At 47.2% G+C, this 27,490-nt stretch overlaps 1 protein-coding gene across 2 annotated transcripts in view; it reads left to right on the top strand.

Annotated features, from left to right (window-relative positions):
- The window catches only part of LOC106745747 (visual system homeobox 1-like), a 67,062-nt gene that overhangs the window by 37,678 nt on the left and 1,894 nt on the right, over positions 1–27,490 (top strand). The window contains exons 4-6 of one of the 2 annotated variants that reach the window (XM_014621631.1): positions 2,075–2,198; positions 25,913–26,087; positions 27,001–27,177. In XM_014621631.1, coding sequence (XP_014477117.1) covers positions 2,075–2,198; positions 25,913–26,087; positions 27,001–27,177 — 476 coding nt within the window. Of the gene's footprint in view, positions 1–2,074; positions 2,199–25,912; positions 26,088–26,925; positions 27,178–27,490 lie in introns of both variants that reach the window. The other variant, XM_014621630.1, reaches the window with a different exon arrangement.

Below are 27,490 nucleotides of genomic sequence, written 5' to 3'. Positions count from 1 at the left end.
CCCCCCCCCCCCCCCCCCCCTCTACCCGCGGAAGTCGCCGCCGTCAGGGCGAACCTCGACCTCGACGAGCGCGCGTTCGCCGTTCATTCCACCCGAAATTCCGGTATTCGGCCGAATTCGGAGGATCGGGAAATCAATCCCCGAATCCGTCCGGAATTCGAGACGATTACACGCGAGAGAGAGAGAGAGAGAGAGAGAGCGGCCACGGTCTTTAAACACGCTCACGAGACCGGGGCAAAATCGCCCCGGCGATTTTCGCGTGTCCGCCTAACGAGCCGATGATCGTCCGGGAAATGACTTTCAGTTTCGGAGCTTTCGTACGGCCCACAAAGGCAGAGACGCCAGCTCGCTCGCCCCGGCGAGCAACCTACAATTTGTCGAGTCGCAAGACTAATTGGACATCTTGCCGTCAAATTCGCTTCTCCGGTTTCTGTCGTATCACGCGCGCGTATGCGCCTACCTTCTGGAAGGCAGGATCGAGCGCTCTCGTCCGGCAACGCCGTCCGAGCACCGTTCATCGCGGCGCGAACGGAGTTACGCATCTCGCTTATACGAGAGAAAGAGTGAGAGGGAGGGAGAGAAAAAAGGGAAAGAGAGGGAGTGAGAAAAAGAAGGAGAAAAGAAGCGGGATAATCATCGGTTACCGACGTGCGCCTCGGTCTCTCGTATTTACATATACGACGGGACGCGCGTATACCCGCGCGTTTGCAACTAATTGCGAGCTAATGGCGAGGAGGAATATAGTCGCGGCCACTCGCGCGCGCTGTTGGCGGCGACGTCGATGCGGACTCGATGCGTTAACGAGAACGAGAATGGCCTAGCGAGCATTATCGCGACGCGATGATTCAATTAACACCGCGCGATCAATAATAACGCGAAGGCGCCGTCGACAGAAAACACTGCGCCTTTGTTCTCGCTACCTGGTGCGCGCACGCTGAACGTTGACATTACCGTCACGCTCGGATAATTGAACAAACGCGCTCGCCGAGAGATGAAATGACGTTTATCGTTTAGCGCGACTGCTACCGCTGGTGGAAGCTTCTCTCCGCTTCGCGCTTTGCTGCGCGAGCGTTTCGCACGATTGCATCATTATCGCGTTATTAATGATCTCTTGGTTTGGTGTTCGCGTGTATGTCAGATTTCTTTTCAGTGTGATCTTAATAATCTTAATAATTTATCTTAAGTGTGAATCGGAGTAATTAGCCGACGCTAGTTAGTAGCGAGATATTTTTATCGATGTTCGCCGATACCCCTCGGAAGAAGCAGAGGCTGAGGTCGATGTAGTGTGAGCAGCGCTATTTCTGAGTTTTTGTCTTGCTTGAAGATTTGAGCGATCGTGTATCTCGTATCAAGCGCGTAACGTTTGATCCCAGCCCTCTTCTTTCTAGTTAGACGATTCCACCTGATTTAATTAACTTTCTAACAGCAGGGTGAAATTTTAACGTATCCCAGAAAGTGGGATTAGACGCGGCCCCATGCTCTGTTTTGTCCATTTTTCATGCAATCAACGTACAAAATCGGTAAAAGAAGTAAATAATAACATGAAATATTCCTGAAGAAAAGAAACAGCGCGTGTACTGTAAAATAAAGGTAGGGTCGATCTAACCCCACCTTACGCAGAAAAAAAAACATTTTATATCTGTGCTAAAATCGGTCCTTGTCCAATTTTCGTGTTAAATTTTTAACGTGTCCGTGTGTTAATTTAACATATTGTTATTATTTTATTTCAATATTTTGCGTCGAATCGATATTCAACATGTGCAACTGTTAAAATAACACATTTTATATTCAAGCGTTGATTAACATATTATGGATATTAATTTTGCGTTGATTTTTGACGTAACATCTGTGCTGTTTGTCAACGTATTCACCTTGTGTTAAATTAACGCCAAATTTTTTACTGCGTAGAGGGTTACCTCTACTTCCACCGTTAGAGGGTTAATCCGGACCGACTTCCGGCAGCCATGGGAACGTATATCGCTCGACACGCGACACCTTTTGCGTAGGGCGTAGGGTAGTTTTAAGAGAAAAGCTGTAATGGCATATAACTAGGTTCATGTGGTTGTTGCTCCAGGACGATCTTCACGTCACAACAGCTGGAGGAGCTGGAGGCAGCCTTCAAGGAGGCCCATTATCCGGACGTCTACGCCCGCGAGATGCTGAGTCTGAGGACCGATCTACCTGAGGACAGGATACAGGTGAGTGAGAGCTACGAGCCACGACCCATCCCCGCGCGGATCCACGGTATCGACGTACTCGATAGTCCGACGACGAAAACGGCGAGCTCGATCGAGCGGTATCGTACACACGTGTGCGGGGGTGGTTTTTTTTCGATAGCCGGCGCTTTGTTGTTCGGAGTGCGGGAGTATGGCCAAAAGCCGCGACCCTGAAAGAGAAAGAAAGAGAAAGAGAGAATTTCCCGGAGCTGACAGTTAGTTACCGCGGATTCACCAAGCAGTAGGCCGAGATCGCTTTCCGCATGGCGGACTCGGAACAAGCTCCTCTTCCTCTTTTTACACATCTCCTCCCTCCGTTCTCCCGCTGTCGCTCTCTTTCTCTCCTGCGATGTCCTCTCTTTACACCCCCCTTGTTGCCCGTTACGCCTCTCGTTCTCTGAATTCTCCTCGCCAGCCGTTTCTCCCCGTGCACCGACCCCCACGTCCATTCTGCTCTATTACGCCACGGAGCGACACTCGCGTGGTGTCTAATGCACGAGAGGTGTGAAAGATGCACGAGGCGCTGCATCTTTCATCCCGACCATTGTGCCGAGGCACCTTGGGACAGTTTCGACGAGTAAATGGCACGTAAGTGGGGGTCACCGCGAATGCCCCGGCGAGATCCCGCGTCGCGGAGTAAAATGATGGCCGGAGCCTGGAGCCGTCTTTCTTCGATGCGTTGTTACGCAATGAACGCAATGAAAGAGTCCGGTGGCGAGACTCGTTGAAATTGGACGCCGTTGCAGGAGCAACTCGGCCGCATCCGCCGTCTTTTACTCAATGGTGCACGCAGTGCGGAATATGCGAGATATATTGCAATACTTATTATAGAGATCATTTCTTATCGTCTTTGAAGTCTCTCTCATTAAGATTGTTTGAGAAAATCCGTGGCTATTTTAATAGTAAAAAAATATCGAGCACTCGAAGATGCTGTTAGTAAAATCCGAGTATTTCTATACCAGGTATTGTAGTACGTGTAGTACTTAGATAACCATCAAGGGACCTATTTATAAATTTAATATTTATCAAGCAAAATTATATTCCTATATATTTATTTCACTGCCTGAATAATAAATGTTAATTTTAAATGAAGTTGAGGTAGAGAGAGATATATTCATAATATTATAAATACGAAGATATTATTTTTTATTTTTTTATTAACGCTATATTTATGCATTAGTTGATCTAATAGAGACGTATAGATATAGTAGAAAAAAATATGTAAGTATTTATAAATACGTGCATGTATATATGTATTTCGAGTATTACTATGAACTATGAATTTTACACCGCTGTATTTCCAAAACGAAATGATCAATAATTCTAAACTGTTTGCATAATGTCTCTATAGTCTTTAATATCATAGTAGTTTTCCATTAAAATCTTTAAATATGATTTAGGAGAAGTTAAAAGTAGTCAAAAATAGGGCATTAGTATCAAGAAACGCATATAAAAAATGTCACTTTTAGTTGTGAATACTTCGGTTTCCGGATGGTCAATCGTTTTCTAATTGCGCCAATTAAGTCATATTTAAATCTATATATAATACAAGTTTCAATGAATTCTGAAAAAATTCATTTTGTGCTACAACTACCTTAAGATGAGATAAAAGAAAAGTGAATATTGTGCCAAATATTTCATATTTTAATTTGATATATTCTAGTATATGAAAATTAACTATTTCGTAAGTCACTATTTGTGGTGATTTAAAAACTAAATAAGGAGAAACAATAAAAATAAATCACAGAGGAGATACACGAGTACTCCCCCTCCCCCGGGGAGTAACATTCGAGTTACTCAGATAGTACCCGACATACCCGTGTACAAAATTGACACCACTACTAGAAAATATTGTTTAATGAAACATATCACAGCCAAGACTAAGTGTTTCAACGGAAACTTCAACGCTCGTCCGTCTCGTTAATTCAACCGCGTATCATGGCCGACGTTAAAGGGCTCGACGTGTATCACGAAAATTCACCGAAAATCCGGACGGTCGCGCCTCTTCACCCGCACCAGGGCGGCAACGGGGAGTGGAAGCGAGATAACGGGAGGGTACCTCCGCCGGGTGTCACGGCATGCGGCGACTCACCCTCGACGCCGCGCGATCACGTGCGTGTGCACGCGCATTAGCGCGGCTCGCACGTATCGCACGTCAGAGGTGCCCGAGTGGATTCAACTAAGAGGGTCCCCTCACGCCACTCGTGCACTCCCCCTCCTTCCCTCGTACCGTCGCTAACTTATCACGCTTGTCGATTTGCGTCGTGGACTAAGAGGGGGAGGAGGATCGTGGAGGAGGGAAGAGGAGGGAGAGAGAAGAAGTAGGCAGCGGGAGAAAATGGCCCGCGGGCCACGACTCGGACACCTCCGCGTGTACGTAAGTGAATGAGCGTTCAGTTGCGTACAGATATTCACACGTGCACGTATCCATACACATACATATGCGTACACGTGTGCCGTGTGTACACGTACACGTTGCAGCCCGTGATTATATTTTGATATAATTCGTAGTACGGAGGGCGGCCGCCGCGAGCGGCGGAGGTGGTCGGTGGGCCAAGTAGGAGTAGGGTGGCTGGCGGGGGTTGGGGATCGTGACGGTACGGGGTTGTCGAGGCTGCCTGAAGCGTGCAGGCGCGTACACACAGAGCGCCGTGGAACGACAAAGCGGCCATTACAGGATGGGTGCGGTCCCGCGAGCCAATCAGAGAGAGGAGCCAGGGACCGGTCGGCCAATCGGGACGCGCCTTCCACCCGTCTTTTGTTTCTAAATTTGCGCGCGCGACGGGGACACAATATAACGAGACGCGAGACGGAAAGAGGGGCTGATAATCGTTAACGGGGATATTTTTGCGCGGAAAGAGAAAGAGAGAGAGAGAGGTTGGGAGAGAGGTAGAATGAGAGAGGGAGGGAGAACGGCGTCTTTCTCCCCTTCTATCGCTCACCCCGCCTCGCTCTGACTCCCTCGCGCGCGACGCGCTCTTTATTCCTGCGTCTGTCTTTGTCCCTCTTTGACGAGATTCGCGAGTTACTTAGGCGCCTCAACGTCTTCCCGGATCGCCACAAGTCCGTGGTGTACGAATTTCATACGGCTCTCAAGAGGTTGTCAATTAATCCGCTGTCGCGAGTTATACCGCGAGAATTCAAATTCGTTTTCCTCCTTTGATCTCTTTTCTTCCGCGTTTACTGCCGTGAATCGAAAAACAGCAATTTAATTTGTTCAATAGAAATTATTTGATTCGTGAGGATCGCCGCTGAGCGTCCGGGTATGTCCGTGTACTTAGATACTTGATAACGTTCGGTTACTTATTTTTTTATTTATTTATTCTTTAAATGATTCCACGCACATAAAAATATTAAGGCAGGATTCACGAAAAGCTGATACTTTGCGAAACATTTAGTTTCTATATTAGAAAATTGCAAAATAAAAAACGAAGTATTTGGCGAAGTATTTACTTTTCGTTGATTTTATTTTAATATTCTTCATACGCGCATTAAAACAAGAAAATGTATATATATGTGAAGAAAAGCATATAATTCCATTAAAAAAATTCCGATTCCCGGTATCCGGGTACCTAAGTAGTATCTGTGAGTTTGAATTCCCCCCCCCCCCTCCCCCTCCCTTAATTCGAATACTACCCCTGAATAACTAGGTATGTAAACACCTGCGATTTATATTAACATCACTAATAATTAACCACTTGAGATATAGGTTTTTATTGTCGATAAAATCAGACTGACAAATAAAGAGAGAGACGATCAAAAATTATAAAATATCTTGCACTTGCTTTCGTACGTTATAGCCAATAATGTCATTGTGTGGTCGAATAACGACCGATCGAGCGAGATTAATTTAATGAATTTCTTTTTCACGTTAAGGATCTTCAAAGTTCCCGACCCGATGTTACGATCGTTAACGTTTGAAGAAACAACCGGAAAAGGGCGTTTCCGTTAACGGAATTACCACGTCCACTCGATAATTTGACAGTAGGTGCCTGTCGGTTTCGAATGCACTAGAGTGTTATTACTTGATGAAATTAACGGTTTCGAATAGATCGATGTGGTATCTGGACGAATTACTTAGTTATGCTCATTGAGCTCTACAAATTGCTGGTCATCACTATTTAGTCTGTCTATACGCAGACATTGTGCGGAGAAGCTGCGTTTTGGTAAACGGCGCAAATTGTGTCAGCATTTATCGTTAATAAATGTTTATGCACAAAATAGAAAATGTAACACGGTCGCAAATCATACTTAATATTCCGCGAGTTTGCTTATCAGATATTATAAATCAATTATATTAAGACCGTTAACAAAAATGACACTATGTCACTTCTTTCACGGATTTTATGCTGTAGTTTCGAACTTTTCAAGGTGTAAACAATTCGAAAGGAGAAATAATATTTTTTCGAATTTCGTCTGTCATTTTGAGATCTACAAACAGTGACATCGTTATTCTTTTAACTTTTTGGTACTTGGTTTTGAAAATGCTATAGTCTCGAACTCTCTTTGGTTTGATCTTTAGAGCAAGCGAGAATGAACATGTCTACTTCCTCAAAAAGCTATCGAAAAATATCGGAACGGATACGACCACGGAAAGATTTCACTGATATTTTACAAGACTCTGCGACCAATCGAATTTTTGCATTCAGCATCTCCGTGCATTTGACGTGCATTTTCATGCCATTCGTATCAATACCACTGACATATCGGTTTAGTCTTATCTCGCCGCCGACGAACTGCATCGACATTTTCGTTTTCGCGTTGCTCCTCTCGCCCGATTAGCGCCTGAGGGCGATGGAATTTGCTCACTTATTGGGTCTACGAGATCCGTCCTGTTGAACTGAACGTTTTCTAATTCGCTTAACGCAGTTTCATTTTTCAAAGAAGCTACGAAGGGCTTGAAACTATTTTATTAAGTATTTTAAAAATTTATCGGGAAAGTTATTTTATCTTTCTTAAAGATATCTCAAAACGGCCAACGGTATTCAAAGGAACATCACATAATCTTTTATATTCATCTGTACCTTTTCTTTATTTCTTTTTGAGTTGTTATTACTTTTTGAAGGGTTCGAGATTGCAGCATTTACAGTTTCTGTCAAACTGGTATGTATACTTGTATAAAGAATATTGTGAGTTTTTCCAAATCCAAACTTCCTATACGGGTGATAGTGACGCAACCAACGCGAACTAGAAGATCGCCACGTGCGGTTGTGGTAGTAAACGTAATTTCGTATCTTCGTCGGATTCCCCGGTGTGTTTTTCGCGCGTCGATCTTCACGCCAGTTTGTATCGCTATAATTACAATAGAGTTAATAGTTTCGTTTGTGTGCGCCGTTTTCGGCGCGATGTTACTTCCACTCCGCATTGCCGTGCCGCAATACACAAGGAAAAAGCAACCAAACTGAAAACCTCCTGCAGCGAGGTTAATCGAAATGTCCTCGGCAGACCGCCGGCGCTGGCTCTTTGTGTAATCGGCGAAGAACTTTGCGCGTACAAAATACCAGCGTATAACGAGATAGGTTTGTGGAAATTTCGAGAGCGACGACTACAATGGCGTGATTTTTGCCCCCGGGTCGAAATTGCAATTTGAAACTCGAAAATGGAGGGCTTAATGAGACTCGAAATGCGTTCGCAGTGTCAGCGAAGTAATCGCATTTTCCATCTTTTTTGTCGCGCGACACACTCCCGCCGCGTACCACTCTAAATTTCTAATGCAACATTTCGCATATGCGTCGCAATGAATTTGATGAATGCCGAATTAGCCGCATAATTGTGCGAACTTGAGAGCAGCGTTGTATAAGCGGGTAATTTTCCAAATATATCCAAAGGCATCTTAAATACATCGAAAATAGCGTACTGAAAAAATGCTGTGGCGCGTTCCATTATATTATATCGTTATAGAAGTTAGATTAAGTACTCGGAATTTCTGGCATACAACCGGTTTCCCTGTAAATGACACGAGGGTGGCGATCGAGTTGACGACTCGTTATAGCGATCGCGCTCGTAGTCAGGCTGCGTCTGATTGGCGGGTAGAATCGCGCACAAACGGACGTAATTTCGTCGATCGGAGGGTTATGATTTCTTATGGGGCGCGGGCGGACGGACAGGAAAGAGGGAGGGAGGGAGGGTGGGGTGCGAAAATTGCACCCTGTCTTTCCACCGGTCCTTACGGCACGATCGATATATGCGGGAGGGATCCCACTTTATGGAATTATTCGAAATAAATTATGACAGGAATCGGTATTGACGTTATTATGCGATTAGCATAGCATATCTGCAGGGTGAACGAATCGGCTAATATTCGGGCTTCGTCTTCCGTAACGTTTCAGCGTTATCTTGTTCTACACCTTCCGTTTCCAAAGAGAGAGAGAGAGTGAGAAAGAAAGAGTAGTTTTTCTTTTCAAGATCGATTATACAAATATCCATAAAGGACACTTGGACTTGTGTCGATTGAAATGACACGAATAATATCTAAAATATCTGGAAAGTATCTGAAAAAAATCGGCTTAGTCCGACATGAAGATGCGTTTGATTACTTTCTCTATAATAATAATAATAATAATAATAATAATAATAATAATAATGGGAGTATGGAGATAACCATGGGTATATTATAATAGTACCTTAATCAAACTATTATGTTTGGGAGGGAGGAATTTATCTATCTCTTTCTCTCTGTGTGTGTGTGTGTGTGTGTGTACATGTGAAATATGAACGACATGCATTATTCCTGTTGGAACGTCTCTTCTTGACGTTGAGGTGGAATCACCTCGTGGAGACGACACGTTTAGGGAAGGTCGCGCACGACGTCGCGCGATCGCACCGAGGAATCGACGCTTTCGTGAGGCTCCGAAATCATTATCGCGCGACGTTATCGCGCGATGACGACGGGGGACGGCGTCGCGTCGCGTCGCGATGATTTCTGAATGATCTATCGCGCGTAACGAGGTTGTAAACTCGTTACCGAAAGAAAGGCGGCGCGCGGGCTCGCGTGAGCGTCCCGACGTGAGCGTCCCATTAGCGAGGAATTTTGACGTGATTCACACAATCGTCACGCGTCCGCTGGCCGAGGAAGGCAGAAGAATGGAAAGCCGCCTTCGAGTCGGGGAGGAAAAAAAATTGACTTCAAGTAGCAGCGAGCGGCTCGCGATACGCAAGTCATCCATGGAGCACTCGAGGGTTCTCACCCGGGTTCCACGTGAGTTCTCTCCTGACAAAGGTGCCTCTGAAGGAATCCCCCTTCCTGACAACAAGGCCCCATTGTCAAGGCCCCGTTTGCGCTCGGGCGCCATTGAGAATTCGTTAGAACGGTCTGCCAGGTAGGAGGCGCGAGTCGCTTCTCCGACGAGCCGTTCGACATTTCCTTCCTTCTCATTCTGCGCGATCATCCTCCGCCACGCTCTACGATGCATTCCGTATCGTCCCGCGGCAATTAACAATTCCGCGTGGTGCGCCTCCTAATTCCGTTTTTCGAGCCTCCCGGCGCTCTTGCCGACCGCGACCTGCCGGCGATTTTCGGATCCCGCCGTCGCCTTTCGTCGTCAGACCGCGCGCGATCGAGTTGGAAGTTCAAGAAATTCATGTCGTCGTAATCGGAGATTACCGTATACATTATGTTGCTGGGAGATGCGGGGGATTTCTTCTTGTCGAGCAAAGTAAGCCGGAGGGTGCGATCGAAAATTGCCGTCTGTGTCGCTTGGATCTTGACACAATGCAGCGGAAAAAGGATTTGGTAACAATTACCAAGATTTGGTTAAATAGTTTCAACTAAATTGTTTGATTACTGCAATCAAATCATTTAATATCATATACTGTATATAGTACATGGCACTACAGTATATGGTACCAAATGATTTGGTTGCAGTAATCAAACAATTTAGTTGATACCCGAGTCGGGATTTTGGTTCCTGTGTTAAACCTTTAACTCTATAACATAGCAGGAGCTAAGATAGCAAAACAGGTTGCGAATTCAATATTAATAATATAACATAACTCATACTTTGATCCCGATGTGATATCTTAAATTTCCGTTTTCGCTGTTTTGGTATCAAAATACACTGAAAGGAGGATTTGGTTCAGTGCACATAATAAGTATTAAAATTAATAATATTTAGAAATAATATTAAAATTGGATGAATATGTACTGACTAAATATTTGATTACTGCAACCAAATAATTTCCTTATATATTATATATACAATATTGTAGTTCCGTATATTATATATTTAGTGTACGGAACTAAATTATTTGATTGTGATAATCAAATATTTGATCGGCAAATATTCGCAAAATTTTAGTACATATTACCAAATTCTTTTCTCAATGTAGGTTGTTGAAAGTAGCATTAAAATTCAATCTGTAGAATTCAAGGTTTTTATTAATCTCGAGATCGTCCAAGTATGCGCCAACTATCCTTAAAAGTGCTAGAACAGCATCCAACGTCGACACGGGTATTTAACCAAATCTTTGTAATTGTCGACAGATCTTGTTTTCAGTATGGCTCCTCGCTTCGCCCGTTTCCTTGCGTAGATACGGATTACGGGATCGAAGGGATATTTACCGTTACGCTATTCGACGGACGCAACCCCGGATTTCCATCTATTTTCTCTACTAACGGTATCTCGACAGAGCGTCGATATTGGATCATCTGCGATTCCACCGTCGCGATTCATGCATGCAATATTGCACGTAACGCGCGTTGCGCGTAGACGCACTGTAATATCGCGTAACAATGAGAATAAATTGAGGGGAGGGTAAGGCCGATTAGATCGACCTCGGGATCTCTCTTTCGACCACACCGCGCGGCTGTTAAATAAATTTCCGGGCGGTCGGACTTTGTCAGGTTTCCGTCGTAACATGGATCGCGTTAAAGCTTAAGGTCTCACGCGTCTCTCGAGCACATCAGAGGCCCGACGTCTCCTCCGCGCTGCGGAAAAAACAACCGGGGGAGGGTTGCAATCTACAAGATGGCGGCCCGACGGCTTGCGAAGGCAACGCGAGGAGCTCGTAAAACGGCGGAAGAGAGAGAACGGCTCGTTCGAATTCGGCACCGTCGGAGGTGGTTAGGATCCACCTTGCCGGTGGTACGTACGTAGCTTCCGCTTTCGAAAGCGTTCGCCGCGGCTGGAAGCTACTGTATTATTCGCGAGATCGGGTCGGGGGCTGAGGCGCTGAATTCTGTTCCTATAGTTGCGCCGCTGCTGTTCCCCGCATAATAGCCGCACGTGGAAAAATCAATGCGCCGCCGCGACGATAAGTATCCGCGGGCACTCGTAAATTCAAAAGAGCGAACACGCGAGCGAGTGCTAAATATATAATTATAGACGAGAAATATGTGCACATATCATTGCGGGATGTACTGTACACGTGCAAGCAAAGCTTCAAGGCCCGTTAACACGTTCTCACCGCGTTTCCCATTACGCGTCGCTGAATACTTTAAGATCTATCTTGTGACTTTTCAAGTCCTTCATCGTTCATTTTTACAAGTTCACGGGGTAAGCTTATTTTTTCCCATCTTCGTGAAAGTTTGATTCGCGCTCGCACGAAATCGCGAGCATTCAGATGCCGTTCTGTTTTTTTTTTCGTTACAAAAAATCGAGACATCAGATTGACAAATACACCGGTAACGTTTCCAATGTGATATTCGTTGGGAATATAATCCCTCGCGAAAAGGGTAGAAGGTACCCGGTAGAATTTACAGACGCGGCGCGTTTCACCCTCCTAAAGGCGCGACGTTTCCGGTTCTCGACGCTTCGATAACTAAAAACCGTCGATTCACGTTTTCGGCTCGCGGTGCGAGCTAAAATTTCCGGACGTTTCCGGATTTTTCCGCGGAATTTCAGCCGCTTATGCAGGCTTATGCAGTCGCGTATCCGTCTCCCGGCAGTGACTGCGATAGCTAACAAGGTCGTAAGCCCTGACATATCGGGTGCGTCGGTCGCATCACGTGGAGCGTCAAATGAGCGCTTCTCCCGGTATCGTCGACATTCAGAACGTTGGAGAGGCGAGAGGAGAGAGAGAGAGGGAGAGAGATGGAGGAAAACTCGTTGTGTAAGACGTAACGAGGAATCGAGTCACGTCCGCGTTGCTACGACCGAGCCTTCTCTCTCTCTCTCTCTCTCTCTGTCGTACATCCTTCTCTGCAGCCTCATGTTCTCTCTACTTCCTCGAATCTCCACCTACTATATCCTACAGTCCTCCGGCTCGTCCTGATCCTTACGGAGAGAGTCTCGCGAAGGAGTCGCTCTAAGAAAGGGTAATGGCGCGGAAACGGCTCAAATGACCCGCGAATTTTCAGCGGGCGGACGGGACTTCCTACTCGTGTTTATGTTTAGTAGGCACCCGCCGTCGTAAGTTGCGATGAATTATGCCGGGATATTACCATTCACACAGGGAATTTATGGTAATTTCCGCGATTCCGGTCCCATCGTTCTTCTCTCTACCATCGATATGCCGCGATATCCGCGGTGAGACGACGCCTCGCACGATTCCTCGGCGGTTACTATTTAGCGCCGTTTCATTTCTTTCTTCTCAACGTTCCTCGAACGAGAATCCTTCGATCGAGTTGGCCGGCCAGCCAGGTACGCGATTTCGCGCGCGATCGTCGTTGCGGGGTCACCTCGCGGTATCGTCTGTCGGCTGTCGCGTACGAACGGTTATTTTAAGACGGACGGACGAAGTCAGGAGTGTTTCTCGAAAAGCGGCTTTCCTCCGCGAACACGCGAGCCGTGACAGGTGGATATCCTGGCTGAGGACCTCGCGAGGACTCGAGGGCCAGGAGTATCTAGAGAAGACGTCAACATCTACAAAGGCGGGACGCCTAACGCTGAGTAAATAGCGCCGAGACCTGAAATTAGCTATTCCCGGCCGACTAAAATAAATATTTTCACGTCGGGCCGTTGTTAAGGGATTATGAAAATCTTCGGGGTTGAATGTGATGGCTTGATGATCGCGCGCGCGCGGTGTGCCCGCCTCATCCCGACTCATAGGCCCGTGTTAATAGTCGTCACTTGAAACTTCTCTTAAATAAGATACTCATATTTAAGTTTAGAGTTAGATGTGTGAGTTTTTCAGCGGAATCACGATTACAAATATGATGTCATGGATATCCGTGCGATTCAACTGGAAAAAAAAAAAAACTCAGATCTAACACTATTCAGGACACACTGAAAAATCTATTTAGTTCGCTCAAACAAAATTTGGTTTGGATACGGGCAAACAAATATTTCGATTGTGAGGACCAAAATTTGCTTCTCAATTAAATGGTTTTTCGGTGCACATATTATGGGCTCGTTTATAACTGATCTCGGTCAGAGTCGTTTAATTATTCCGTATAAAATACAAGAAAATGACTGAATGATTTCGATCGAAACTTATTCCGAACAGTTCCGTGATAGGTGCAGATCTGAATATCTCACGTGTGAGACAGGCTTCGAGTAACGGGCGTGTATTAATACGGGCGATGGAAACCGTTTATCGCCGGATTCCGGTGCCTCATTGATGCTCGCGTATTAGCGCTCTCGCGTAGTGATCTGTTTCTGATCTACGCGTCGCGCGATACCAGCGTCCGTGACATTATTTCATACCTGTCGCAGTTTGTTTTGTAAAAATCTTACTGTCACGAGAATACCGGTGGTCGTTAACAATGCTGAAGAAAGGAAAATATCCAGTATCTGCAGGGCACATCCGCGCCAGACTAATGAGACTTGAAGAATGAAATATCTGTGAAAAGGAAATGGATAAACTACGGAAATTGCTCGCACTTAATACAGATAGCGAGAAAGAATTTCTGTAAAGGATCGTATAGTGTTGCAATTCATGACGATAATTTCGTTATGTCGAGATTAACCGCAATTTTATCATGAACTATTCGTAAAATCCACGTGATAAAAAAACAGAGAGAGAGAGAGAGAGAGAGAGAGAAAGGGGGGAGGGGGAGAAGAATCGACATGTGGGTGTGCTTTACCGAGCGAGCCTCCGTTGAAAAGATCTTCGTCGAACGTCACTTCCGGATCGATTTCTTCGTTTTTACCAACGAGTTGGGCAAAAATTCGATTCCAAAGTGGCTAACGCGTCTTCGATGCGCGCGTTCAACGTGCCGCGAAATCGAGACCACGTGTCCGCGCATAACGACGTCCGCGGGGGAGAAGTTTTCGGCGCCGCTGACCGATTATTGATTTTGTCTTTTGGATGCCCGCAACCCGACACGCGCGGCTGGTGCGCGGCGTGTGCGTATGTCCGTGCGTACGTGTGCGGCGCACACGCGATGCCGCCGAGGGGTGACAAAGCTACGAATGCATTAAATACTCGAGAGCGTAGAGTCCTCGGATGATCCTCACGCACGGTGGCGCACACACGCGCGCGCGGGGGGATGCGGCTCCCAAATTGATTACGTCTAAAATCCGACGAAAAGGCTCTCTCTCTCTCTCTCTCTCTCTTTCTCGCACGTTCTCCAGTCGCCGCGCGGAGATCTTCGTGGCGTGAACGGCAGGTATCTCGCAAATATACTGCTCTCCTTTTCTCTCTCTTTTTCTCCCCTTCTCTCTCAACTTTTAGTTCCCTCTATTCGTCCGCCTTCTTCACCCTCGCGTTTCTCGCCTCGCCGATTTCCCCCCCTTCTTCTCTACTACCGGGCATTTCGCCACCCGGACCCGTCGCGCGACGATCCCGCTTCTTGTCTTCACGTCACGAGAGCGACGTACAATTTATTTTCCCGCTAGACAAAGACAGCGCGCGACTTTGCAATCGTCTGGAACTTCGGCGACTTCGTCGCGAGATACCGCCGATTGTCCGCCGCGAACGACGGCGTCATCGTACGGACGACGCGAATTGTACGATGACGAAAAACTCGACTTAATTAAAAGAGCGTGAATTTCCTACCCGGCTAAATTACTCGTAATAATCGCGGCGAGTTGCAATAAAATTCACGACGAGGCTCCGATCTGTTAAAGCGCCGCTTCAAACAATTAAAAAAAGAAAAACGTTATGCACGCACGGGTCTGGAAAAAACTGTTGCTTCGCAAATTCGACGACGAATTGAGCGATGTCGAAATGTTTGGTAAAATGCATAATATTTTTGATACCGACGATACTTTGTCCGCAACTACCGTACACTCGACGCGTACCCGAACCAGCTTCTCTAAAGCGACCGGAGGACCGATAATTTTCCGAATCCGACAGCTGCGGGAGGTTAACCTCTCGCTCGATGCGTCGCAAGTCTCGTCGGGCCTAAGATATCAATTCAACCCTTCCTCGGCGATGCACGCGCACCCCGCTGCGGGCTCACGGATAAAGATCCGGCCAAGTCAATATCTGCAAAATCGCGCGGTAAGAAGATTATACGCGCGCTTGGGGGGTGCCCCCGACGACGCTTCCGCATTGCGTCGGAGAGGTTTAATTACGAGATCCCGTTCGCCGGCGGAAAAGTGGATCGGGACTTTGCGACGAGGACGCCGTGTAGGCGAGAGGTCGCGAGAACGCGCCGGCGAATCGAATTAAAAGCGAATTAGAGGATCCCAGTGATTCAGCGCGCAGGCATTCCCACGACGAGCAGCCGGTCATAATCTCCGTGCGCGTACGTCATCGTCGTCGTCGGCTATATCGTTGTTCACGCGCGAAGGGCGTCATCCACCCTCGCTCGCGCGCGCGCGTCCAATACGCGCGCCACGGCGGGCCCTCGGTTAATAGGGTTTGCGGCCGTTGCCGTTGACATCGCCGGGCTCATGAATTTTCTATCGCTCGCTCGTCGAAATGATTAAATGATCTTCACGAAGGGCGCCCTTTCGACTTCTCGCGTGTTTAACGCCGCGGCGACAAGTGGCAACCATCCCCTAACGCGATCATCTATTATTTATATTAACAGGCGACTCTCGCAGGAAGGGGTGCACCGGTAATCCCGGAGCAACCGGCGACGAGAGAACGTTCTCGTTCCCGCATATTTATACCGCGAACGGGGAATTTCGTACGAGCGAGCGAGAGCGCGCGCACGCCCGGGGCGCAGTCTCTCACGTCGTCCGATCGACCATTAAACGCGCGCCGCTCATTTCTCTCAGGCCGAATTCTCGTCGCTAATTTTCCTCGTCTCGAGGAAGGAAGTTTATTCGCGACGCGTAGCGAGACAGAGGAAAAGAGAGAGAGAGAGGGAGGGAGAGAGAGAGAGAGGGAGAGAAAGAGTTTCGATAAGCGATAACAGTCTGCATTAATTCGTTTCACGTAATAGAAGACACAATTTGTCAAAAGGACAGCAATACGATTCAAACGGAACGCAACAGTAAACTATAGATTAGAATCGATTTAACAATACTATTATATGTCGCATTATCAATATTTTTAAGGGGATACTTTAGCGAAATGCTATGCTATTGTTTAGCTTTGCATAATTCGAAATGTAATAATACCACCTTCTTCTCTATATTTAGAAAATATTCACTGGACGGAAAATGTTTAACTTAAAATCACTATATTCTTCAACGGAGTAGAAATATTATATAATTCTAGTAAATACTCTTTTAAATTTAGAACCATTATATTCGGCAATTCATTTACAGATTAAGTTATTATTGCGCTCAAATAAGCATTTACTACAAGCTATAAAAATAAAATATACATAAAATATACATAAAAATAAGATATACTCAAATTGGCAAAAATATTACTTGATTTAAAAGATTGAAGGACAGATAAATTACATTTACTTGATTCCAGTATTTTTTTTTCTCCTGTATACTGCGTGTTATTTTTTTCCTTGTGGCGTGTCCGGACATTCAGCGTGTTCAGATTGTGAATTAATATCCACGAGTGGGGGTCGGTCACGCGACGACGGTCCCGCAAACGAAATCATTCTCGTGAAACACGCGCGAGGGCTTCCTTGACGATTTTCGGGACGGAGACTCGCGCCGTCGAGCCGCGTCGCGTCGCGCCGCTACCGGGCGGTCGTAAAACCGCCGGCAAACAAAGCGATGATTTCCGGATGGGCGCGTTCCACCCCAAAAATTGACCAATAATGTACATCGTGCAGTGTCCCTCTCGCTCCCGAGGCTGGCGCGTCGGGGCTGACAGATAAATAAGGGCACCCGGGGAAAATCGGGTACGCGAGTCGCGGAATATCCTGCAATTTGGGCGTTGCGCTTACTGTCAGCGGGACCGCTTATAAATTCTAATAAAGCCCCGCTTCGCGGTCGGAGGAGAGCGCGGTGAATCGGCGCGGATTGGGGGCGGAAGGGGCGCGCCGGGGTTCGGGGCGGGTGAAGAGGAGAGGGAGGAACGCGAGTCGACGACGACCGACGACTTTGAACAAGGGAATACCGCCGGTAGCGGATATAAATCTCGCCTAACCGAATTAAGTGAGAAGCATGGGCCGAAGTTTCGCCACGCCCACGCCGCCGATGAAACGCTATCGAAACCGAGTCTGCGTGGTGAAAATCGGGGACATGAGGGAGAAGCCGGCGGAGGCACGCTGGCGCCCAGTGTGGCCGGCTAAAAAGGGAACTCAATAACAGGAAGATGTATCGTGAGCGCGGAGCGTTAATTAGGTAAAAGCGTCTCGCGGAGAGGAATGATCTCTCTGTGTGATCGCCGGCTAGCTGCTGGCCGGCCTCCGGCCGAGACTCCCGTGACTTCCATCCGTCGATTTTTGACGTTCCACGGCAACGTGTTTCAGCTCGTAGCCTTTTCGACGGACAGCTTCATGAGGCTGTCTCAATTAAGTGCAGAGGATCCTCTCGCGGCCCTCTGAAATCCACTCTTTACACAGCGACCGATCCTCCACTTGTAATGCTCCGTTTTAAAAAAGAACCTTCTCGCAACCCTCGTTCTTGCGGTGTACGATGTCTCTTTATTGCGCACCACCCGGGTTAGACATTTGGTCTGGTCTTTTTAGCTGAACTGGCTGCACTAGCTCGAGAAATTTGCCGAAGCGTGAGAATCTTGCACGTACGCTTTATACGCTTCAATGCCTATGTAAATTTGTTCATCTAATGCGGCGAGTTCAGCTTGAAAGAACCAATCAAAAGCCACATATCTCCGCTACGTATCTCTTCTCCTAAATTTCAAACCACCCGGCTGTTCTCTTTCGCAGTCTCGAGACAGCAAAAAAGAACTAATAAAACGTAACCTTTGTTTTCCCGCTCTTTGAACATAGCGAAACCTTTTCATCCCCTTCGCACCTGATATAACGCGAACGCTGTATAAATGAATACTATGAGTATTCGATCCATTTGATGTCGAATTATACAAAGAATTAGGCGGACTCCGCTTGTAACAGTTTCTCCCCCCCCCCCTCTCTCTCTCTGTCTCCTCTCCCGTCGTGACCACCCCGCGTCCCGATTCTTCCCTTTGACGACTCGCCACCGCGGTGCGGCAGATCGGCGCCATTAATTTATCGCGGTTCATTACTCGGAGCGCGCGATCGAGGCCGAGTTCACTTGTTAATGCGCCCGTTCGTCTGAATTATTTCCTGCTTATCGACGCCGCGCTCCCGATGGCCAACGTGCGCATCACCCTCACGCACAGGGCCACCCTTGGCTCGGCAAGTGTCCCACGTAATGATGTTCCGACGCGTGCCGTATCGCAGCATGGGGCCCCGTCCGACTTAACTATTTACCAGCCGATGGCCGAAGGAGAAAAGGGGCCGGCTCTCTCTCTCTCTCTCTTTCTCTTTCTCGGGTACACGCATTATGTGGCAAATAAGTCATGCGTTTCCGGGGGATAACGCGCGGCTAGCCGCACCCTCTCCTCCACCAGTCTCACTTATTTGCCAAGATTAATTGGCTTACGGACCTGCGGATCGCGAGGGATTGTGGGAATCCGAATCTCTCTCGCGGTCACGGCGTTCTGGATCTCCGGTCCGCCGATCATCGGGCTTTGTCGAGAGTTAACACATTTTCTAACGGAAATCAGCTGCATCACAGCACATATAAGTTTCTTGCGCGCGAGATGTTCACTTTGGTGGAGAACGATCGGTAACAAACGGTGGAAATGCAAGGATGCCGGACCGCTCGACGGTCGGGTTAATTTGGCAAGCGTGATGTTAACATTCGTTCGCGTCGATGCGAACATTCGTTCTTCGTGAACTAATAGAGTTGCCGAGTTCGCGCGTTTGCCTGGAAACATGCAGATGAAGTTGTTCACATCCGTTGAGAACGGATGCATGTGTCGTTTGTTCGATAAAGTACGACGACGAAGTGACGCTAAAAGCATCGCGATGTGTGAAGTCGGTGAGGATCGTGAATCTGAGAGAAATGAGAGGGTATTCTGCGGCCTTTAAAATCGACCTCCTCGAAAACGAGGCCTCGTTTTTGCGTCGCGAGATCCTCCTCTTATTACCTCGGTTTATTTTCGCGCGATGAATCTGCACCCGGTTTTGCATTTAATTCGCCTCAATCGCGCCGACTGACGAATCATGACGTTGCCGACGACGTTCCTCGCGCCAATTTCACCGGCGGCGGCGAGAAATTCCTTCCGTTTGATGCTACAATGCGCCAGAAATCGGTGGTAATTTTGCGGAACTACATAACGGCCGTTTACACATCGTTCGCATACAGTTCGATAACGCCGGCGCTAATAATAACACGAAAATTACATGGCCGTAAATTATTTAGGTATTTCATTATATTCTGATACTACGCTTATGCATCAGCCACATCGGAGTCATCTTTCCCGCGCATAATATCGCGTTACCACAAATAATGAGATTTCACTGCATCGCCATTATCATTCTATTAGTACCTACGTGCACGCTGCGCACGTGTACATATACGTGGTTAATACACGTTATTTAAGATCTCATTTAAACTCGTCGCCTCCTACACACAAAGATAACGATTTTTTTACTCAGCAGGCCGAGACTTTAAGCGATTTAAAAGAGAAGATAATTGACAGTCGAGATAAACCGCGATGCGTAAACCTTTTATGAATTTTTTCAAGTCTCGTTTTTACAGGTACTTTTCCATCCTTTTTTATCGAGCGTTACTTCTTGCTTGACGTTCCTATTGTTTTCGGCAAATGTGATCACAGTAAGCAAGAAATCATTAACACACTGTTATTTACAATGATATTTTATAACGTGTAATGTTTTCAAATATGTAGTTCTTAATGTATATGATGTCATTGTCAACAATATTTGACCCAAATATTAAAAATAATATTTCTGCATTATGATTTTAATATTTAGGAATATTATATTATCAAGTAACAGTTTACAAACATTTATAAAATATTATGTCAAAACGTTGATGGAATTCGTATAAAATCTATGTTTCAAAAGATTAACGTTTCTCGTCTACCGGGATTAGATTCGTTCTTTATTTAATAACTTTAATTGACCTTTATAGATCGGGTTGTATTTCGGGAGATTTTTACAGTTTTTAAATTAGAACTTTTTCATATACATCAAAGAGTACACTAATGAAAAACATGACACCCCCTCCGCCGCCACTCTAGTAGCTTCTCGGTCTGTAAGGGCTAATTACACTCTTATCATCTCAATCCTCTAATCATTAATTCGACGAGAAATCACGACAGCGCTGCGAGTTTATCCCGCCCCTCGCTAATTTATCTTCGATCGCGATGTCATCGCACAAATCACTAGCGTTCTCGCATCGGCGCGCACTGTTCTTTAATCCGCCGCGTTCGTGCCTATCGAACGTCGGGAGCTCCGAGCGATTCGAATTTAAAGTTCGCAAACACCCCGTCGTCTTCCGATGAAGAGACCACGCGAGGGAGAGGCGGATGAACAGCTGAGGAGCGGCAGGCGTTCGATATACCGAACGACATCCGCGCGAAACGAGTGCATAAAACGTGCCGAAAACGCCCGGAGCGGCGTCAGTAGCAGCAATAGCGGCAACAGCAGTGGCGGCGGTGGAAAGTCGCATTGAAAAGCGTCCCCGACGTGGTCCGTAAAGGGAGGATCGATGGTGGTGAGCAGAGGTGTCGTTTCGCAGCGTCGGGATTGGAAATCGGGTATCCGGATTATCCTTTGGCATCTCCCGGTATATCACTGCGAGACGCGGGAGTTAGGATAGCAGTGGCAGCGGCCGGGGTGAGGGTGCGCGAGGAAAGGCTGCATCGCCGAGGCACGGCGGTAGCAGCTCCAGGCGGGGAGGAAGAGAGGAATCCTTTATGATCGTCTCGAAGGAACTTCGCGACAGAACGCTCTCCCTCCCTCCCTCTCCTCCCTCCGCTCTACTCTCTCTCAACCCCCGTTTCTCCTGTACCCACCTCCTCGTGTCCTCCTCCTTCTCCTCCTTCACCATCGCCTCCTTCTCCATTCTGCACTACCTTTATTGGCACACCCGGTATAATAAGGAGCGAGTTTGTATTTAGTCGGCCATGCGCAGTACCGGCTGTTGGCGTATCATCGATCAGACCGGCGACTGACTATTGGACCAAAACAAGAGGATGAGAATGGAAATGGGAATAAAGAGAGGGTAACGTAGCGGCTGGCAGAGAGCACGACGGAGATAGCCGGAAAAGTAGGAAGGGCGGGACACGTCGTGCCGCGTGGGGCTGAGGGGATGTTGTCGCGGAGGGACGGGGAAAGAAAGAGAGAGAGAGAGAGAGAGAGATATTTCTAGCCGGAGCCGGTGCGTGAACACAGGCGGGCGAACAGGGAGGATTTCTCTACGAGGACGACGACGAGGAGGAGGAGGAGGAGCAGGAGAAGAAGGACGACGGCGGACGAGCCTATAGTAACTTGCCGTGGATTACCAATACACACACCGATGCAAGCCTGTAAAATCGGTATGACGCGAGGGGGCTGGAAAGGGCAAGCGGGAGATAGAGGTAGAGAGATAAATAGAGAGGGAGAGAGAGAGAAGGAAGACAGGGAGAACGAGCCTTCACCTGCTCACTTCTTGCCGCAACACTCGAGCTCGATGCCAGCAGCGTGTATTGAAACTGAGGCTGAAGAGTCCGCCGTCAGGTACTACCACGTACGAGGACCCTCGAAGGTCTATCTAACGCGCGAGCTTTTTGCTCGTCCGTCGTGGAAAGGCGAGACGGAAGAAGTGGGGTCGTGATCTTTTGGCCGGCGTTCCGGCCGATTTTGGACTTTTCAGCACGTAGTGGCTGTCCGCGGATATCTTCGCGTTTATCTCCGCGATTCGTTGCGTCACGACTCGGCCGAGGGCGAGTTAAGTCGCCCTTCTCGCGGCGCGCTCGGACTTTGCGGATTGACCATCGCGTGCGTCGAAGAAATGATATATTCAAACCTATATGGGGCGTTATAAATTATTATATGCGGGACTATGATTGAAGGATCGGGCATCCTCGAAGCGTTGAAGGGGTATTGTGTGTCTTAACGCACGTGTGGGTCGGAGGCGTGAATCGGCTTTAATTTTTCAAGCGTCGAAGACCGGAAATGTTGATTCAGTTCTCTAGAGGGCGAAAATTACGCGGTAATTTCTATATTTGATGTCTCCTCATACGGAACGATGTTTTTAAAAAAAGCACACTAAAGAAACGTTATCATCCAGGCAGCATAGCCACATTAGAAGTATAACTTTTCGTCTTAACTCGTACCGAGCGCAGAAACTTGCCATCACCATAAGCAGTTATCTGATGTTCATTAGGATAATCTTGCGATATTGCGATCAGCGGAATATCTCGGGGAAGGAGAGAAAGATACTCGGAAAGAATTAAGAGAATCTTGCTAATCGCGTCGCGCGGAATAGAGCGACGGCGAAAGAGACGAAGGTTAAGAACCGCTCAGCGCCGCTTGTTTCCTTTCTTCGAGATTCGAATTAAAGGACGTATATATACATGATGAGGCAGGGTGACACTGTCCCAAGGATAATTGGAGATCTCGTTACTCTCTACCGGTAACTTCAATTTACGATCGACCGATAATGAGATATCGAATCCTGCTCCTCTATCTCCGGGATCTCGCGCTCACTCCCCTCTCTCTCTCTCTCTCTCTCCCTCCCGCTCTCGCTTCCCTCTTTCCTCTTTCCCTTTCCTCATTCTGGCAGCATCTTAGCCGATATCTCGTAGCTCCTCCGGCTTATGCTCAAACAACGACGCCGGGGCCATAGCGTATTCGGTGTCTCTTAGACACTTATTAAACACCCTCTGCCTTTTCAACGAGACGATGCCAATGTTATCGTGTTTCGACGAGAAGAGACATGAGGACTCGTATGGCCCGCTCGTTTACGCGTGGCTAATATATCGCGGGCGATGCGCGATTTTCCCTCGTCTTCGTATTGTCGTGACGATAACGATTGTTAACCTTCGCAAGTAACGGAGCATTTATGACCCCAGCAATACGTTTATTTATAATATTACTGTAATAATTTTGCAAAATCGTTTCTTCGCTTCAATCGAACAGAACGCATATTCGTGTATTCGGGTCATTCACGGCCTTGCCTTCCCGTTCACGTCCTACTAATATGTTCGGCGCCGAAAAGTAACTAATTTTCTATCAGTGTAGCTTGAAGAAAGCGGTGCATTAAAATCAGCCGTTGTTGGCTCCTCTTCGTCGCTTTCGTTTTCATTTTAACGGACACGCAATTTTCACCGTTCAACTTGCGTCCAACAAAGTATTATTATTGTGAAAAAGAAATATTCAATATCGTTTTCAAAGAAAGAAGTACTGATTATAAATAAGACTCTTCGGGTTTGTCGGGGGCGCGCGAGGGCCGGCGTTCTTAGCGCGAGCGGCAGCGGGACGCGCGCGTCTCTGCCAGCGCGAAAAAGCGCGTGTCCGACGAAAATCTAAGCGGAAGATAATTTCGGGCTAGCAGCGCAAATTGACAGGGCGACGCGTTTCCATTCACTCGAATTACGCGCCGATTCTGCCGGTGACTTTGGCATTGTTGCTGCAAATTGGTCCACGCCCTAGCCTCCGGCCACCCTCTTGCGCCCTCGTGTACGCGCGCGCGTGCTTGCTCGCGGAACGAACGAACGGACAAACGAGTGGACGTGTGTGCGTGCGTTCATCGCGATTCTTTCTAAATAACAAACGATCACCGGCAGCGAGATAAGCGGAGCGCGCGCGCGCGCGAAAGAAGATCTGCGCCGGCCGATGGACCTTGGCCGGTCGGCGAAGGCAAAGCGGATTAACGAGGATTCGATTGGCCACGATGGGGGAGCCGATTCGGAACCGAATTCGGAGATTCGCCCCCCGTGTTCCCGCTCGTTTCCGGTTTCCGATCGTTTACGCGCGGCTAACGAAAGCGGGCCGGCGCGCGAGAGGGTGAAAATAAATAACGCCCGTGAGGAATCTTGATCTCTCGGTTTCCACGGCGATAATAGTGATAACGATCGAGGCTTTGTTAACGAATGAAGTCGTTTTGAGCGACGGCAGCCCCGAGACCGAGAGTTGACGGTTCCGCGACGTCCCGAAGTCCGCCTCTCTCTTCCTCTCTCTCTTTCTCTCTCGAGGAAGAGGAGAATCGGCCCCGGGAAGCGATCGACCAGGCAGTCGGCGATTGCACTGCGCGAGCAGCTCGTAAACAAATACGTGCAATTTGCCGAACAGCATCATCGGGCTTGTTACTCTCCTTGGCAACGTGGGCTCGTTACACGCGCGCCCGCTCCGAGGAGCCGACACGCGTCTTCGCCATAGGAGGTCGAGTCGCCGGGATTGCTAACAAGTAGCCTAACGGGCGTGAAACGTAGGACGTAGCGGCTCGCGGTAAGGTCGTTTCAGCGTGATACTTAACTACACAACAGCGTCGTGGCGCGTGTCGTGCGCGAGCAGCGAGCGCTAATTGGATAAAGTAACCGATCGTCCGGCGCTCTAATTAAGGGAGGATTACGCGGAGCGGGGAAACCGACGGCGCTGATCATTCTCTGGATATCCTTGGTATATCAGTTCTGAGGCTTACTTTTTAGAAGCGCAAATTCTCGAACCTCTTAAAAACTAGCTATTTCCAAGGAAATATGTAATAATTTTCGTAAGACTATTCTATATTTTGGTAGACAAGTGTTTTTGACGTTTGCATCTCTCCAAACGAATGTTAATTTTACACGTTCAACGAAAGTTTAGAGCCGAAAAACAGAATAATACGTCGGCGCTTTCCCTATGTTTCTTTAACGCGTGTAATGCCGCGGCGATCACTACTGATGACTGGCATTATGATGCCACCGCACCTCATTAAGTTACAAGGTATAATCAGTTGCATGTAAAAATTCGTTTCGGCTAGTTAAAGGGGAATAACGCGAGCGGGAAAACCGATACGTTAATCATCCTCTAACCCCGATGCAGCCGAATCGGGCCGTACGATTTCGATTCTCTTATTAGGTCGTTAAAGTATTGGAAATATTTCTTTAACACGTCGAATATATACCGCGTCACCGTTGATGATCGGCGTAATGATACCACCGCATCTCATTAAGTTACGTACAAGGTATGATTAATCATATCTAAAAAATTGTTTGTACGCGCCAATAGAGCGCCGATAAGACGAGATAAAAGAGACGTGCGTCTCTCGAGTTACATTTATTTGCCGTATTTATCTTCAATAATTCGATCGTTGATAAAGCGATTCTATGCGATAAATGGGAATCAGCTCGATGGTGTGAAATATTTTTAGCCTTTCGAAAGATTTGCCGGGACGTTTCTAACGTTAATCGGAGAGTTAATTAAGGAGAGTTGATCAAGGTGATCTTTCTCGTCCGTCGAATCAGTCCTCACGTTTTCTCGCATGTGCGATACGGGAGCGTCGCATCTGTTCTGAGTGAGCGTCGATCTGTTCCAGGTGTGGTTCCAAAATCGGAGAGCGAAGTGGCGTAAGACGGAGAAGTGTTGGGGCAGAAGTACCATAATGGCGGAATACGGTTTATACGGGGCGATGGTGCGACATTCCCTGCCGCTTCCGGAGACCATTTTAAGAAGTGCCAAGGAGAACGAATCCGTTGCACCGTGGCTGCTAGGTAAGGATGAGTCTCCTCCAACAAGTTCAATTAGCCATTTCGATAGAACGACTCGAGCGCTAACATCCCGAGTCGAAATTTGTAATTCTACGTTAAGTCTTCAAGTGGAGAAAACAGAAAGAAATTCTCACTTGTAGCAGCAAAGGAGCGCAATGAATGCTCCTTTAATGCTATATAAGGGAATTTAATCCTCCAGAGCCTAAATTTTAGTTCTACATTGAGTCTTCAAATGGAGAGAACGTCCCCTTTGTAGTACCAAAGGAGCACAATAGAACACCTGGGAACACTTAATGTAGAACTAAATTAGACTTAAACTAGGACTAAAATTTCGACTCGGGGCAACACGTGTCCTCAAATCTCCCCTTAAACCTGAGCTGAGAATTAGTCGATTATAATCAACGATCGCTGGTCACCGATTGGGGATTGGATAAAATTGCATCGACGCTGGTAACTTTGCAACACAGACGAGTTGTGATGCGGAGTTATGAAAAAATCATGTTGTAGAAAATAAATTATAAAAGCTACAAAATATATAGAGGCCATTCGTCGCTTGAATTCAACGTTCACGGGGGTTTCCCCTGTCGCTCATCGATTATTTCGCTAAACGCTTGAAAAGTTCCCGGAGGCGTTTAATCAGTGCGATTTTATCCCATCTTGCGATGCATCCTGGCGAAAGTTCAGCGATAAACGAAGTCGAAGTGAGAACGAGACCGGAGTTTATCGCTGATCTGTCGAAATCAGAGAAAAAAAGACCCCACCTGCCCGCCCCGACAAGAACACTCGAGTTAAGACGGCCCTAAAAAAATGTCGAATATTTTTTTCTGTCCGTCTCTATCAGCTCAATCATCTAAGACAAGCGGCTTTAACCAAGATTTCGAAAATAATCAAGAACTGATTGACTGTGGACCCGTAGGGATGCATCGGAAGTCGCTCGAGGCGGCGGAGCATCTCAAATCCGGCGGAGAGGACAGCGGCAACGACCATAACGGAAGCGGAAACAGCCCCCATCATAATCATCATCAAGGAGGACCAACCAGCTCGGAGAGCGGACAGGAGAGTCAGGATGGTATGGGACCTTCGTCGTCCACGAGTAAGTCTTCGTCTCTATTACGACACTGTACGTCGAGCTTCGGATAACGACGTCAAGTAAATTCGATATCGGACAAATATCAACGAATTGAAATGAGATCTTTGCTGTCAAGACAGTTACAATACGCTCGTTATATAATCTGCCGGAGACAATCAGTTCGAGCAATTCAGCAGCGAATGTACAAGAGAGATATATAACATTGACATATCGCCGAGATAATAATATCTTGATTGTAACTCGAGACTCCCAAGTTATCGTTTCTGTTTGCAGAATGATTATCATTTTTTTTTTCCGAACGACTCTTGAAGAAGCT

The sequence above is a fragment of the Dinoponera quadriceps genome, unplaced genomic scaffold (assembly GCF_001313825.1).
Source record: "Dinoponera quadriceps isolate SergipeBrazil2010 unplaced genomic scaffold, ASM131382v1 scaffold1658, whole genome shotgun sequence".
Classification (NCBI taxonomy): Eukaryota; Metazoa; Arthropoda; class Insecta; order Hymenoptera; family Formicidae; genus Dinoponera; species Dinoponera quadriceps.
The sequence above is the reverse complement of the archived record's forward strand: the minus strand, read 5'-3'. Positions and strand labels throughout refer to the sequence as shown.